Source organism: Haematobia irritans, chromosome 5 (genome assembly GCF_050003625.1).
Source record: "Haematobia irritans isolate KBUSLIRL chromosome 5, ASM5000362v1, whole genome shotgun sequence".
Lineage (NCBI taxonomy): Eukaryota > Metazoa > Arthropoda > Insecta > Diptera > Muscidae > Haematobia > Haematobia irritans.
Genome location: NC_134401.1, coordinates 86566910 through 86584516, shown reverse-complemented (window position 1 = coordinate 86584516; position 17607 = coordinate 86566910). Strand labels below are relative to the sequence as shown.

The following is a 17607-nucleotide window of genomic DNA, read 5'->3' as shown; positions in this document are numbered from 1 at the left end:
TTTATCCTAGCAACCAGGCATGTGTAGTATATTAGGTCAGACACGAATGACCGTCACCCTGTGTAACTGCCCTATGGCAGTTTTGAATGGCGTTTTTCCTCGGTTTTAACAAATCGTGGGACTATCATCATCTTAAACCGATTGGCCAGTGTTTTTTTTTGGCTAATAAGCGGCATGGTCGATTGAATCGGGTTTTCCAAAATATCATAATATATCGTAATATGGAAAAGAAATCTAATTTGACGCATAATTAGTTTTTGAAACTGTGGAAACACCAGTTCTATCGCTCCATCGGCAATTGAAATTTTCAATAAAAATAACTCGGTCCACCGTTTTTGATCGTTCTGCTTTACATGCAATCTAAATTTTGAACCAATAAATTTAGACACTACATTAAGGACAAATATCTTACAAATAAATTTTTTCTTATGCTCACCTGATATCAATGAAGTCTGCATTCTTTACGATTGTTACAGTACATAGAACCTTCCTAGTAAAAAAAAATTGGAAGTACTTCCCAAGTTATTACTTTTAATGTGCATCCAAAAATGCTCTTCTAGAGATAGGCTTAATTTTCGCTTTACGCAGTTTTTAATTTTTTGAATTGTGCTCTTTATAAAACAGACAAAGTACACTCCAAACAAAAAGTGAACCCTCTATTTCACTAAAGCCAATTTAACTTTTTTTTTAGTTCATGGAACTATTATGTTTGGAAAAAGTTTCGTTTACTCTAATAATTTTTTGCGTACGTTAGTTAAATGAACTAAAAAACGGGGAAAAAAATTATGTACAAATGAAGCATAAAGATTCACTAAATTCGTACTTCTTCAATATTTCTTTAAATTTGTACATTTTACTACAAAATGCGCCCACCTTGAACTTCGTATGGCACTAAAGACATTCATGTAATTTTGAACTCTTTCTCCAAACTACCCAATTTTCCTTAACAAGTGAAAAAAATTAATTATGTCTAATAAATTTTCTTGAATTTGTCGAAAAACATTTACTTATTTTTGTGATATCGGCGCGATGTCAGCGTTTGTGTAATGCTGTTTAGTTAAAATTTTCTAAAAATACTGGTGGGTTCAATGGAAATTTCCAATATATTTTTTTTAAAGTAATCGATTTATCGGCAGACATGTGGAATTGGTGATAAAATATTTGCTCTTTACATAGAGATAAAAGTCGGAAAAAGATTTTTTGCTTATTTAAGTAAAAAATTAAATACGAAATTCTTAAGACTAATACGAAATCAATGCAGCAGCGTATACTCAAAAACATGACTTCCGCCCCATCATAAGCCCAAGAGACATTCATTATTTCTGGGCAAATTTTACATCATTTTCGGATCCAAAAAGAACAAAAGATGTCATCTTTTGTAATCTTTAAAATCCACTAAGAGACTTGGGATTTTTGTAATCGATTTAAATCGACTTTTGATATTGGCCAAAATCGATTTTATCGAAATATATCGAATATTGCCTTGGAATCAGGGATGCATATGTCAAGCATCGACTTTTAATCAATCTCAAAAATCGAAATTTTCAAAAGGTCTAAAGTCGTAAAATCAATTTTGCATAATTTGTAATCGATTTAAATCGACTTTTGATATTGGCCAAAATCGATTTTATCGAAATATATCGAATATTGCCTTGGAATCAGGGATGCTTATGTCAAGCATAGACTTTTAATCAATCTCAAAAATCGAAATTTTCAAAAAGGTCTAAAGTCGTAAAATCAATTTTCCATAATTCGTAATCGATTTAAATCGACTTTCGATATTGGCCAAAATCGATTTTATCGAAATATATCGAATATTGCCTTGGAATCAGGGATGCTTATGTCAAGCATCGACTTTTAATCAATCTCAAAAATCGAAATTTTCAAAAGGCCTAAGTCGTAAAATCAATTTTCCATATTTGGAAAAATTGACATTCATTCTCAATACAAACCTGCACACAAAAAAATGTTTTCTTTTTGTCTTCAATCACGAAATTAATTGATCCAATTTTTAATTGAAATATCTTCAATCACAGAAATGATAGTATCAATCACCAAAGTCAATTAAAAAATTAATTGATCTAATTGAAAAATTAATTGATATAACTAATTTGTGATTGATTTTTGTTTGAAGTAAAAATATTTTATTGAATCAATTAAATTTTAATTCAATATTTTTTAAAAGTCAAAATTGTAACTGGAAAAAGGTTCGTGATAGTTTTTTTTCTGTGTGGGAAAGTTGTTGAGTTTAACAACTGCTTACCTAGAGCATTTGTGTCATACCCTCAACAATATCGTATGCTTGAGAATAATGACTTATTATCAACGGTTAGTTTCGATTAGCACACATCAAATTTTCGTGAGAACTACCACGTAGTACTCGTGACTACATTTGTTTTTACTCACACTACATTTTTGTACTCATATCTTTTCCACGCTTACAATATAGCCCTTGAAAATGCTGTAGAGAAGTACATGTCCTTGCGAAAGTGAACAAGATTTCCATGTAATAGTAATTACTTAATAATTTGTTTTCTTTATTTTATTCGACCTTTTTAATTGTCTTGTGTAAATCAGTAACTAATCAAGCTCGAGGTCATAGCAATATAGACTTTTGACAAGAGTAGTGCAACTACTGTAGAATAAGTTAATTGTGTTGTAAACATCTTTTTATTGTACATCCCAATGAAGATACAATTCAAGTAATTGCGAAATATCGGAAAGAAAAAAATAAAGTAAATTATTACTATAAAAACAACAAAGAAATGAACTCGAGCTTGATTAGTTACTGATTTACACAAGTAATTACTTACCAATTTTTATTTGGTAATGACATGACATTTGCTGGCTAATAATCTTTATTTCAAATAAGCCAGGGTTTTGCTAGGAAACATCTTTGTAAAAATTCCTTAGCGAAGGGCTAAATTTTTGTATTCATATCAATTTATTGTTTACAATCTTAAAATTTAGGGGGGACATAATATTTATAATAAAGTACATTTTTTTGCGGTGTATATTGTGTCCTGCAATAATGTTATCAGAAGTATTGACAGGTTTCAAAGTTAAAAATCATTTTTTTTTCTCTACATTCTCTCATACTTTGTGGTGATGATGATGATGATGATATGCTTAGCACGGAGATTATTCAATTGAAATGACCTTGACCTAGTTAATATGGGTTATACGACGTATCATATATATATACACGCAAGCTATACAATTGGAGGCCGAGGTCTTTGACTGTCGGTTAATTCTTTGGTGTGTTTTTGGGTGGGGTGTGATTTTTTAAATTTAGCATTTTTTTCATTCTTTGCTGTTCTCGTTGCATATACAATGAATGCTACAATGAGAATGTATTATGGTGGTGATGTTGTGTGTGTGACCTTCTTGAAAACACAAATACAGATGGAATTTGCACAAACACATTGAAACAAACGCAATGTATGCATGTTGGTGGTTTTTAATCTAAATCAGTTGGGAGGAAAGGAAATCAAGGAAGTTTTTTTAAGAGAATGCAAAAAAGGTTTGGCCCTTTTCCCCTTTTCTTTAAGATTTTTTTGATATGACATATTCCCATTTTTTCCTTGTCTGGCTTTTTTGTTTCTATTGAATTACTAAAATATGTAGTTTGAAATTTAATTTTCTTAAAAACAAAACAAATTATCTACTGATATGTATTTGGAAATTGTTTTTTCTTTTTTTTTTCGTAGAATTACGGTTTTTTATATTCCTTAACAATTTTAATTTCCCATACCCAATTTTTTTTTTTTTCAAAATATGTATATAAAAAATGTATACAAAAACAAAACACACACATGGAATATGGAACTCCTCTTCTGGTGGTGCTGTGGTTGCTGTTCTGTTCTTTAAGTTGGTTTTGTTCTTCTTCTGTTTTTTTTTAACTTACAAAACAAAATCCATTTTCCCCATATTTGGACAAAACACCAAGGTGAAAATTTTTGTTGCTTGTTCTAAAAAAAAGACAATATTTTCATGTAATACACTTACAAAAAAAAAAAAGAAACTATGAAAATTGTTTTCCAAACATTTGAACGAGAAAAGGATCGACAGTGATCTTTTTGTTGAATTTGTTGAAAATCGTATATACTATGTATTGTTGTTCTATTTTTTGTGTCTATTCTGCAGAAGAAAGCCAAAATGTAAGAAAAGTCCAGAAAGGACTTGTTTTGTTGCAAGTACATCATCAACCACAAAGAACATCACAACACCAACAACTTCCACCTTCAATAACAGCACCACCACCACCACTATCATCATCAGCACCACCTTTAGTTCCAATGCCCATTTGTTCAGGGACCTTGGCATCGGCCCCTTCGGCTAGCTTCAGTTCTTCTGCTTTGTATAGTAGTTGCTCCTCCCAGGCAAAGCGTTTGAAAACGAAAAGAAGATCGAATAGGAATCATTCGGGTTTGCGCTCAATCACCACCGCCACCACCATCTCCACCAGCCTAGGGCAGATTACGCGTAGTAGTAGGAAACGCAGGTAATAGAAAATGATTGATTACTATCACCCACCTCCTCCCCCAAATCAATTTTTTTTTCTCACCAACTACACCACCACTACCCTTTTTATAACTCCTTCCTATAATTTGCTCTTCATCTGTGCTCCTTAATGGCTCTTTCTCTTGTTGCAATTTTTCGTAATCATGGCATACATTCTTTGTTCTATCTCTTTCTCTCTCTCTGTATATTCCCCACAGACCACCAGCCAAATTTGCGGTGCCCAAAGAAGAGCCAAATTCGCAGGTCGTTGCTAGGTCCCCGGTTAATGTTCTTCTTAACACCACCACTTTAAATGTTGCTGCATCCTCCTCCTCCTCTTGCTCCTCCAATGTAGCGGCCGTAGTCAACACCTCTGCCTCCTCGACCTCCACAAATAGCACCATCTACAATTGTTTGAATTGTGGTCGTAAATATCAGGCGGAATCGACCCTGAAACGCCATATGCGTAGCGAATGTAATCAGCCGAAGAAATTCGTTTGCCGCATATGTGCTCGTGGTTTTCATCATAATTTTAAATTGGCCGATCACTATCGCCGCTTGCACAATATCATTTGAACAGGCAACCTAGAATTTGGTGTATAATCTTAATTTGTTTTTTTTTACACATCACTTTTACTTGGGAAAAAGAAAGTCTAATTCTTTTTTGATATTTTCGTTGAAATATTTTTTCCAAATAAAATATTTGCTAAAAGTTAAAAAAAAAAAAAAATGGAAAATTAAAAAATAAAAAATAATTGGATTTTAATTGGAAATTTGGGTTGAGAAGAATGTGGATATGGCGTTGAAAGGTTTGTGTTGTCTTAAAAGCATATGTAGAGGGGATCAAACATGAGAGCCTACTTTTAGGCTGAGACAAGATACAATATTTCAATACTAGTCGCATAGCTTAAAACTAGAAAGGAAATTACAAATAGCTTGAATGAAATCAGTAAAATTTTTCACAAACTACAAAAGAAAAACATGACAATCGTAAATACACTGAGAGAAAATTTATATATGTTACCAATTCCAATTGCAATTTCATTACAACTTGGCCTTATATTTGTCGGATATCAGTAGCTAAATTTCTGAGGATTTTTTTTATCATTTTCGTAACTTACAAACAATTTGTTATCCCTTATTATCAAATTGTAAGAAAAGCTACCAACGGATTTAATTTATATTCTAAATTTTAATAAAACACTTTTTTATTACCATAAAAAAATAATATTACCAAATTAAATTCAAACAAATGAAATTGTATTCAATTTGATTTAAAATGAAATTGGAATTAAAATTTCAGTAATTTAAATTAAACAAAAGTAAATTAAAAATTTAATTAAATGCAAAAATATTAAAGTAATATAAATATATAAAAAAAAGCAATATTTTATTTACAAAATAAACAAACGAGCTTTAGTGAACTTTTACTTAAAATAAGTAGGGTTTCTATTGCTTAAAAATTAAATAAAATTATATAAATAAAATTAAATTAATTCTATTAAAAGTAAATTAAATTAAAAGTAAATTTAAATGAAATGGTGTCTTTTTATGTATTATACAAAATGAATAAATGTAATGAAAAGGATATTCTTTAAATCCTTTTTATAATTACATACTATTTATATAACAGAAAACACTAGCAGCTAAGGCTATCGGCTATTTTTAGAATATAATTAATGTGTTTTTGTTTTGTGATCTGCAAAAATAAAAATGCTGTACACCCGGAGAAGGAATATGATCACCTCAAACATGTTTTAAGAGCAAAATGTTATTTTTGGGTGGTGACCATGTAACATGGTTTTCGCAACCATGTTATTTGCTCGGAAATCATGTATCTGATTTCGGCAAGCGGTTTATATTTGACGATAAAATAACATTTTAGTGACAAACATGTTACATGGTCACCATACAAAAATAACATTTTGCTCTTGAAACATGTTTGAGGTGATCATATTCCTTCTCTGCGTGTACATAATGCAAAGTAGCCAACTTTTTTGGATTATCGTATCCTTATCAGTTCTCCTTATTCTACAACCCACTGATTTCAATGATTCTTAGGGAAAATATTAAAGATTTTGATTTAAACAATTTTACTAGACAATGCTTTTAGAAAAATGTTTTATTCTTGCATTAACCCTCCGATTTACGCTAAGGTAAAAAAGACCCCAGATCTTTATTTTTTAACCTTTGCTTTTACATAACTCTGTATTTTATCCCATCTCAAACGTCATAGTTTGTGACTTCCTGTAAAGAAAGGGTTATTCCATCATGTGTAAGATCATATAAAAGTGCGATTTATGCATGTATAAAAGTCGAAAGAAAAAAATTTACTTGGACTTTATCACATATCGGAGGGTTAAGTGCTTGCAAATACATTTTTTATTTCATAAGTATTTGAGTATTTCGGCCTGGTAAAACTCCACAAGTGGCGTCTAATGCTGTAAGACACTATAATCAAGTTTTGGTCGATTATGAAATCATACAATTTATGCCAGATTATGAAATAATTATATTCCAAACTAAATTGGTTGGGCTTTAGAACCTTTAGTAATTTTGAAAGTTTCCCAATTTGTTTGTTTCAGTTCCAGTTCAATTAAATATTACCTCAACTGATCTCGTTCCGTTCCAGTTTAATTAAATATTACCTCAACTGATCTCGATCTATAGACGAATCGAGGGAATTTTTGAGTCTCTCCAATACTTCATATATATGCGGGGTTTCCTTTTTGAAATAAAGAATTGTTAATCAAAATTGAGGCAATGATAATCTTCATCATAAGTATATTTCGTAATTGTTATGAATTTTCTATCAAATGTCGAATATCATTTTGTTAGTGAAAGCTTTCATCAAATTAATGAACACTTTTCATCATATTTAGGAATTATTTCTTAATATGACAATTTTTAATGACTACAATTTACATGTGAGCCTGATATCGATGCAGATGTTTCCAAGGTTCAAAAAGCACACTGTTTTATTGCCATTAGGACGATCGTAAACATTAATTTTTCATCTCTGGATGAAATTATTTTCCACGTATTCTTTACATAAAAATTTAAATTTTTTTAGGTTTTGGGAGGATTATTCAATTTTTTTGGGGGTGGTCATGAATTAAAGTCCTTTTCGCGCTAGGGCGCTTAGTTTAGGAGATATGGGCAAAATAAGTTTTTCATACCAAAATTTAATTTTTTTTTAGGTTTTGGGTGGATTTGTCAATTTTTTTGGGGGTGGTCACGAATTAAAGTCCTTTTCGCCCTAGGACGTATATTTAAGGAGAAATGGGCAAAATAACTTTTTCATATAAAAATTGCAATTTTTTTAGGTTTTGAGCGGATTATTAAATTTTTTGGGGTGTTACGAATTAAAGTCCTTTTCGCTCTAGGACGCGTATATACGAAGATATGGGCAAAATAAGTTTTTCAGATAAAAATTTCAATTTTTTTAGGTTTTGGGAGGATTCTTCAATTTTTTTGGGGGTGGCCATGAATTAAAGTCCTTTTCGCGCTAGGGCGCTTAGTTTAGGAGATATGGGCAAAATAAGTTTTTCATATCAAAATTTAAATTTTTTTAGGTTTTGGGTGGATCAGCAGTAAGAGTTTAGTTGTGCTCTTTGGTATACAATAAAATATGCAGTGCTTCCACACTGGTAGCAATATCGTAAACGAGTTATCAAACTGGTTTATGATCATTCGTTTACGTTATTGCAACCAATTCATGCAGTATAGATGCATGAAAGGTAGTGCTGTTTTGCTTCACGCCAACAATGCTATACTCGAGATCACTTCTGAGCGCTATGTAGAAGCTGCTCTAAATCGGGACATCGCCCACAAAAATCAGCGATGATTCGGTTGTTTTGTAAGCAGTTGGTACTGCCTCTCTCCCTTACAATTCTGCTGAAATAATGGTCCATTTTTTGCTGAAAAAAAAATATCACCAAACTTTTTCCAATTAAAATTTGAATTGATTTAAAAAAGCAATTAATCTTTAAGTTTATTAAACAAATTTTGTAATAGAAACAAAAATTAGTTGTATCAAATAATGTTTTAATTGGATCAATTAATTTTTGAATTGGATCAATTAATTTTTTTATACTATCATTTCTGTGATTGAAGACATGTCAATTAAAAATTAATTGGATCAATTAATTTCGTGATTGAAGACAAAAAATATTTTTTGTGTGTATACAGTGAAACTTCTCAGAAGTGAACACTCACTAATTCAATGCTGCAGTAAGATATCAAACGTCTCACGACAATTGTCCACTTTTGAGGGGTGTACGGTTTTCAAAGTGTCCAAGTTTGAAAACTTTTACTTTACATATTTACTGCAAATGGTTGATTCGAATTTCAAAATGGGCATCGCTTAAAATAAAAAAAAAATTAAAACTTAAAAAACAGTAGTGATAGGGTAAGAAATAAGGCCATACATTTCTCGTATATATTTTGTCAATTGCCATTTTTATGCTTAATATAATATGAGAATTATGAAATAATGAAAATTTTAATATACGTCTTTGTTTTTTCAAATCCACAATAATTCATTGCATATGTTAAGGCGTTTATCTGCTTAGGGTTATATGTGTTGTATGTATGTATGTGTTTATTATTATTCATTTGGCATTATTTTTTTTTTTAAATTTCTTTTGTAAATCAATTATGTTTTTATATTTGTCTTTTAAATGATTTTCTTCTCGATCTTTGACATAAGAAAATAATAAAATTTATTAGGCCTTTCATGACCAAGGGGGGAAATCGAAATCTATCATTTCATTATCATTATGGTCCCCAAGAAAAAAACCATCTTTACTAAAGAATGCGAAACCTCCATCCGATAACAATTTTAATAAATAGGATGGTTGAAGAGAAAAAATACTCTTCTTTAAATGCTCCATACAACACACAACAAATTAATATATAAAATTTTTATTATTATTATTATTTTTTTTTAATAAAATAATGAATTAATTTTCTTACCCTCAATGAAATGTTTTTGTTTTGCTTGTTTGTTATTATTTTTCATTCTCTGTTTTTTGGCCTTTCTATCCTAAATTTAATTAATTTATCCTGAAGTCCAATAAAACAAAAACAACTTTTTTTCTTAACCAACTCACCACCACTACTTATAAAATCTACAAAGAAACTCTGCCTATACTCACCACACTGCAACAAAAATGAAAAATAATCGAAAGAAGTCTAAACAAAAGTGTCTTAAAAAAACACTATGGAATGCTTGTTGTTGTTGATTTAACAACAACTTAACACAAAAAAATAAAAAATAACTATTGGCATGTAAAAAAAAAACCAACACCACAACCAACCCCTAAATTAAAAAAAGAAACACTAATTTCTAATACGTTTAACTTGTTTTCTTACATTAATATTTTAAATTTTTATTTTTTTTTCTAAATCCTATTAAAATCAAAAGTTCGTCATTTTCTTCTCCTAAAACCAAAATGTTAACAAAATCAGGTGTTTTTTTTTTCAAATAAAACAAAAAAATTATCACAAAATGTTTACAATAGACATCACAACAATTTTCAGGCTTTGTGTCCCCCTCCACAATGTCCCATCAGCAGCAATTGCATCAACTTCATATACAACAGCATCACCATCTTCATCAGCACCAACAACAACAACAACAATTGCATCAACAGTTACAACAACACTTGAAAACCATGTCTTCGTCGAGCAGTAATTCCACTGCTCTTCAGGGTACAGGCGCAACCAACCCAAATGAACCGTCTTCGCCCCTCAAAGGCCATCACAACATAGCACAGTCTCACCATCATCATTCGGCACCGCCACCACCACCAGCACCTCCCTTACCCGCACAACAAGCACAAAATCCTCCACACCATTTGCCCCCCTTGCCACCACCTCCACCACATATGACGGGCAATTATGAAAATTTCCTTGGTAGTGAAGAGAGTTATACATGTCCCCAGTGTTTTCGCACCTATCGCCGCCATGGCACCTTACGACGTCATCTTCGTCAGGAGTGTGGCAAAGGCAAGTCCATGGTATGTTCGGTGTGCGGTCATCGCACCAAACGTGCAGATCACTTGAGACAGCATGTTCGCAAGAAGCATCCGGAAATTGCTTTGCGTTCCCTATTTCGCCGCCGAAGTGGTACACTGGGTCACAGTAGTGCTCTAGGTATTGATGGTATTGGTAACAGTAGTAATAGTATACTTCAGCAGCAGTTGCAGTCCCAACATGAGGATAATAGTAATGCAAATCCTTGCAGCTCAGCGACGGCAACGCGTATTGCAGCTGCTGCCACTTTGGCTTTAAATTTGAAGACAATGGGCAAGGGCCAGCAACAACAACAGCATCATCATCATGGTAATGTGCCGCAATCGCCGCCTGTTGTTGATTTGGATGACGACGATGATGATGATGAGGAATACGATGATGAGAACAATGATACTGATCATATGGACTTGACAAATGAGAATTCCGAGTCTCCACCTCCCCCACCGTTAACAAGTCAAAAATCTAAGGAAAATCTATTGGCATCATCTGCTTCGTTTTATCATCAGAATCAGAATTTGCAACAGCATTTGAATGTGACTACATCTCCAAATAATGCCATAAAATAACCTACTGTCATGTGGCGCACTTCTAGGCATAGCTCCTCCGGGACATGAATGAGAGAAACGTGCGAATGAGGTTTTCCTCTTTGGGATTTGTGTGTGCGTGGGTTAGAGAAAAAACAAATAAGAGATTTTGTTTTTCTATAAAAGAGTTGGCAAAAGAAAAAGTTGTATATTGGCCAGGTTAAAATTTTTGTTTTAAGAAATAACGGTTTCCTAAAAGTATGCAACATATGATATTTCCTTGAAGTATGCAACACAAATTTCCTTGAAGCAAGCAATGTGATTTCCTAAAAGTATGCATCGTTCGTCTATTCATTTATTTATCGATAGAGATTGCAGTTTTAATCCAATTTTCGCGAAAGCTAATGAAAATGGATATTAACATATGCTTTTTCAATTTCATCACAGGTTGAATTTACAGTTCATGGGAAAATATAGTTTGATGGTGTCCTTTAAGGATATTTGTATACTTTCAGGCGCAAAATTGTAGTTTGGAAGATTTGTAGAGAATATAAAACAATTTATCTGCGTCGGTGTCATCATCACCATCATAGCCGTTGTGCCACTTTTATATAACGAGGCAAGCAAACACTGTTTTTCATGTTTGTGGCACATTTTTCCTCATTCTGGCCACTTTATAACCAAATCTGTTAATATTATTCACTTTTAATTTGCAAATATTATTCCCGGCAACCATTCTGATTACCAAATAATAGGTATGTTTAATATGCACCAATAAAAATTGCAGACTTTTCCGCCAAAAAGTATGCATCAATGCGAACTGAAGTTACCGCCTCTGTCAAAATCGATAAGCAACTTTTGATGTAAAATGTAACAATAATTGCGACACATTCGAGCATGTAAATGGATGTATTTAATTTTTTTTAGAAATGACGGTTTTTGTAAAAAGCAACAAATTTACTGCAATTAGTATTACACTAACCAAAAAGATTATTTTTTTTCAAATAAAATGAAGCCTACTTTAAGGAAATCGCAGAAAAAAATTTTACGAACATTTTTCCAATTAAAATTTGAATTGAGTTTTAAAAAAATATTCAATTAAAAATTTAATTGATTCAAAAAATTTTTTAATTGAAACAAAAATCAATCACAAAAGTTAATAGTATCAATTAATTTTTTAATTGGATAAATTTTTTTTAATTGATACTATCATTTCTGTGATTGAAGACATTTCAATTAAAAAAATTATTGGAGCAATTAATTTCATGATTGTATAAGAAAAAAATGGTTTGTGTGATTATATTAAACTATATACTAGAAGATGTTGCATACTTTTTTGCTTTTTTTATGAAGAAGGGCTAGAATATTAAAATTTTAAATTAATTTTCTTACATTATAGTTTAGAAAAAAAAAGAATTAAGTGCCAAATAGTTGTTAAATCAATTAAATTTATTTGAAATGGAGTTTCTGCAATTTTATTTACTTTTTGGAAAGGACATTTCCAAAAAGTCCTTTTCCATCATGTTTAAAGTTATGCCAAGATTTTTTTATGTAAAAGCAAAACTTTTTTTCAAAAGTGCAATTTATTTAAAATATGATATTAATGAAAAAAAAAAACGAAAGATAAACCCTAATTTAGATTTAAGTGGTGATAAATAAACACACTTCCTTTATTCTTTAAAATAATTAAACGAAAAGGGCATATATTTTTTCTATCTCTCTGGAAAAAAAACTTAACTGAACTAATCAAATTAACCAAAGATTTTATTTTGAGCGAAAAAGTATTATACTTTTAGTCTCACATAAAGAGTTTCATTTCTCTATATAATTTTAAGAAGTCTTAAAAAAGCATTTAAAAATATAAAAATTAAAACAGCTTTTACAAGTAATTTTTACACAAAACTTTAATTGCAAATTAACAGAAAACAGGAAAAACTAACAAAAAAAGTGTAAATTATTTTTTATATGTTCTCTAATAATAATGTTTTTACAGTGTGTATGTTTTTTTTAAGAAATTTTTATAATATACTTTATTTTCTTATTTTAAAACTAAACAAAGAAAAGTGAATATTAAAAATCGCAACAAAAAAAACTACAAAATGTGTTTTAATCTGCAGTTTTTATTTCGTCCTTTTTCATTACACCTCAGCTATAAAAATCCTCCACTGTTATGTGAAAAGTCTAAAAACCGTATATGATCTATTAAGGATGTGAAGAAATGGTTTTTTGAGTGCATGTCTCTTTCCGTGATTAATACATTTATTTAATAATTTTTAATTAGTTTTAAGTCAGGCCTTGTATTTATTTTCTTTGTATAGTTAGGCTTAAGTTTTCTTTCGTAAAAAAAAACAAAACCTAAATTTTGGTAAATAATATATATAAAATGGTGGCTCTACCACCACATAAATTCTAAGACTTGATTAATCCCCTCCCTCTATTCCTTATATCCCCAATTATTATATATTTATTTAAGTATTTTTATTATCTTGTATTTATAGGTTGTTTTTTTTTATGTACTTCTATTGGAATGAATGAATTTAGGGAATGGTTTGGTTTGTTCAAAACTTTTGAGGTATACTTTTAGGCATAACAAAAAATATTGAAAAGGTTCAGGTCTACTTTTAGGCGCATGGATTACAAAGTAAAAAACATCAACTGGAATGGCAATTTCGAAAGCAAAAGAGGGGATTTATTTTGTCATTTTATATAATTTTTGGTTTTCGGAATAATTTGTTAATCTCCAGTTTTAGTTTCTTCCTGGTGTTATCCATTTGCCCTCCCGCTCTAGTATCCAAAAAAAAAACTTGATGCCATCCCCCCACCATAACACTTTAAAAATTTTCGATTTACGTTTCTGTTATATTACTCCATTTTTCGCCTCATTCTTGGTTTCTGTTTGTTATGAAACCTATGCGTGTTTAGTTTCCCATGTGTACATAAATTTTTGTTTTTGCTTTGAATTTCCGAAAACACAATTTATTGTCAAACAAAAACATAATCTATCGATTTAATTAGAAAAATATACAAACAAAAGCAACAAAAAGAAAAATTAGCATCCATTTTCTCCATCATGGCTTTGTTTTTGCAGATTTGCGGACATTGTATAATATAGCATCAGCAGCAGCCGCTGTTATAGCTGCTGCCAGCTCCCAGCAAAAAAATAGCAGTGGGCTCAACATATCCAGTAATCTTGGCAACAATAGCAGTAGCTGCAGCAGCAACAATTCCACCAATAATAACATCCTTAATAATACAATCACCCCCACCAACAGCAGCAACAAGAGCAACCTTATTGATAATATTAATACCAGCAATAATAGTCTTAGCAATTTAATCAGCATTAGCAACAATCCTAGCCATAATTGTAGTAATACAAAAAATCAAAATGTTGCAGCAACATCGTTGAGTCTTCAGAGTAGCACGGCAGTTGGTGCTTCATGTCTGAATACCCCACGCTCCTCTCATAGCCGCAATAGTTTGGATTGTCCAACAGCGGAATTATACGATCAGGAATTAAGCATTCATAAAATCTATAAATGTTGTAATACAGCAGGCAATCAATCACAACAACATCATAGTCAAAGATGCCATCAAGTATCGGGATTGAGCTCGGCATCGTCTTCGCCTTTAAATCAAGTAAATCTAAATGTTCCCATCCCATCCTCGTCCTCAGTAATTTGTTCGAGTAATTGTGGAACCTTAGGTGCTGCAGAGGCATTTGGTAGTAGTACTAGTAGTAGTGGTAGACTGATGGGAGTAAATCCCAATATTAGTGGAGGAGGAAGTGGTGGATCTGTTGGTGGTTTGGGTGTAGTTAGTTTAGAAACTCTTTCAGGAACTACAGGAGGTGTTTCTATTACATCCTCTAGTCGGCATCACCATCACCAGCAGCAACATCCTCACTCCCACGGTACTTTGAAAAAATCATGTTCCTCTTCCACCAACACCTCTTCGCATTGTTGTCCCTCGGAAAATTGCAATGATTGTCAAATATCAGTGGCTGCAGCCGCAGCTGCATCCTATCAATTGGCCAATCTTTTGGGTTCCACAATGTTGTTGCCTCATGTCAGCAATACGAAAAATGCATCCTCTAGTAATAAACTTGTCACTAATAGTTCTTCCGGTGGGGTAAATGCTTCTGCTGTAGTCGGTAGTTTGAAATCGCTTGGTGGTAGTCATGTGCCAAGTGGAGGAACTTCCTCACCTTCAATGGGAACTGGTGGTAGTGCGACGAGTTCTTCCACATTAAATACAGTGCCAAAGAAAGTAAATGCCACCGTATTCCAGTGTGAATTTTGTACATTTTCATGTTCATGGAAATACGATTTAAAATTGCATATGCGTCAAAAACATGGAATACATAATAAAAAAATGTAAAGTGTAAATCGCTTGTTTGGAAATTTCACTCCACCACGTTGGGCGCCACTTTTCTATGTGATGTTGCTGCAACATTTAAAAAGATTTGTAAAGCTTTTATGATATATTTTTTTAATAAATATTAACATACTTGTGCTATATAACCACCAGGAGACAAAATTTAAAAAAAAAATATATATATATATATGTGTGTATATATATTTTTTGGTCCTTCGATAAGGCACTAGGCGAAACTATCATTGTTGTTCCTGTTTATAATAATTTTAATTTATTACATATTTCACAAAAACCTAAGGATTGCAATATTTTTGTTTTATGTATATAATTGTTGCTAAAATAGCTAGACTTAAAATTAATCTTGAAAAAAAAAAATCGAAGAAATGTAAAAACAAAACACAAAATATTTTGTTGACCTTTTGAAATAACGCTCCATCCTATGCTTGCTTTTGTGGATACATTATGTATTTTTGAATTATTTATTTTGTTCTTTTGGTTAAATTATATTTTGAAACATTTGTAAAGTAGTGAATCTGCTCTTTTTAGCTTCTTGGTTTTTTCATTTTCTCACCATTAATTGTATCTCTCTCTCTCTCTGTCTTCCTGTCTGTGTATGTTTCGAGTTAAATATTCATAATTTTACATATTTTATTTCTTTCCCCCCATATGTTTGTGTGAATATACTAACAACTGTAACAAATTCTGCATATTGCAACAACTATTCATTCATTTTACATCACTTTGAATTCTATACTATGGCTGGGCCAAAAGAATTGAAAATTTCACTGCGAAAGGATCTCTTTGAGGAGCCTTCATATGCCCTTAGTGGTGACATCAAACTCTCGAATGTGTTACTCTCCATTCATAAACCTGAATTGGTGTTGGTGAAATCCAATCCAGAAGGTCCAGAGCATTTAAAGGTTATTCCTGATATTTATCCATCAGCAAGTACTTCGTCATCATTGTCGGCGGGGGTTTTACATGAGGTCGATGTGCAACCATCACGACGTTCTAAGAACAGATCCAGTTCCAAAAAATCAAATTCAAAACAACGCGATAATACTAATAAACCTTTTACCTGCCCACACTGCTTCAAATCATATACTATGCGTTGCAATTTAAGCCGTCATAGACGTGTTGAATGCGGTCGCGAACCATCGTTCTCATGTCAAGTGTGCCAAGCCAAATATTATTATCGCAGTTCATTAGTGCAACATGCCAAAGTAATGCATAATGTCGTTCTCGAATAGTAAACGGGATCTATGAAATACGTGAGGTTTGAAATATTATTAATGAATATCACAACGAAGCTTTTATTTTAAAATTAAAATATCTTCTTTTATATATAATATTTTATTTTAAAAAATATTTTCTTGTGAACATAAGCAACATGTTGTTTAGTTGTATTTGACTGTAGTAGTTTGCCTTATCCCCAAAAACTAAATACTAAAAATTTAGAGTTTCCCCTGTTTTGAAATTTATTTCGCTATTTTGAAAATATAAAGCTTTGCTCTAGAAATTATAATCCAATAATAATTAAAAATTATATTAAATAAAAAATTGCTTTTGAAGACCTAGTATTTTACGCGCCTGTAAACTTTCATTTACAAAATTTAGTGTTTCGAAAATTCCCTTATGTATACCTCTAAACACTATCGAATGAAGCTTTTAATAATAAAAAAAATTAAATCTTATTCACCAAGTGCCCCCGAATATTGTCTTATCTGGCAAAACACTAGCTTTCCTTATCTGTTCCATCTGTGTATTTAACCCCCAAAGGGAATTTAATAATTCGCAAAAAGCAATCTAAAAAATATTTTCTTCCAATTATTGAAACATTTGTTTATATTTGCTTGCAAGAAAATATAAAAGCTTTTTTTTTAATTTCCGATTATTAGCAAAATTTGTATGTTATTAGTAAATAGCGTTGGGCACCACTCCAAGGCCCATTAGCATTGTATGACCCACCTACTAGTTCACAAAAATGTGAAGTCATAAATAATTTAATTTCATAGCAGCCAATGCTTTCTTTTTTCTCATACATTTACGGCATGGTGAAAAAATAATAATAAATACGTTGGGCGCCAATTAAAAGAAATGGCAAATTAATTTCTGAACAAATCGATGTGGCAATTGAAATATTTAGTGTATTATCTTAATATCCCCC

The 17607-nt window shown here is 31.5% G+C and overlaps 1 protein-coding gene across 13 annotated transcripts in view; it reads left to right on the top strand.

Moving 5' to 3' along the window:
- Positions 1–17607, top strand: part of lola (longitudinals lacking) — a 437759-nt gene that overhangs the window by 158902 nt on the left and 261250 nt on the right. Inside the window, exon 6 of one of the 13 annotated variants that reach the window (XM_075313526.1) lies at positions 14155–15486. The exons of 11 other annotated variants lie outside the window; for them this stretch is intronic. In XM_075313526.1, coding sequence (XP_075169641.1) covers positions 14155–15443 — 1289 coding nt within the window. In that variant the 3' untranslated portion in view covers positions 15444–15486. Of the gene's footprint in view, positions 1–10047; positions 12043–14154; positions 15487–17607 lie in introns of those variants that run through there. One more of the 13 variants, XM_075313530.1, reaches the window with a different exon arrangement.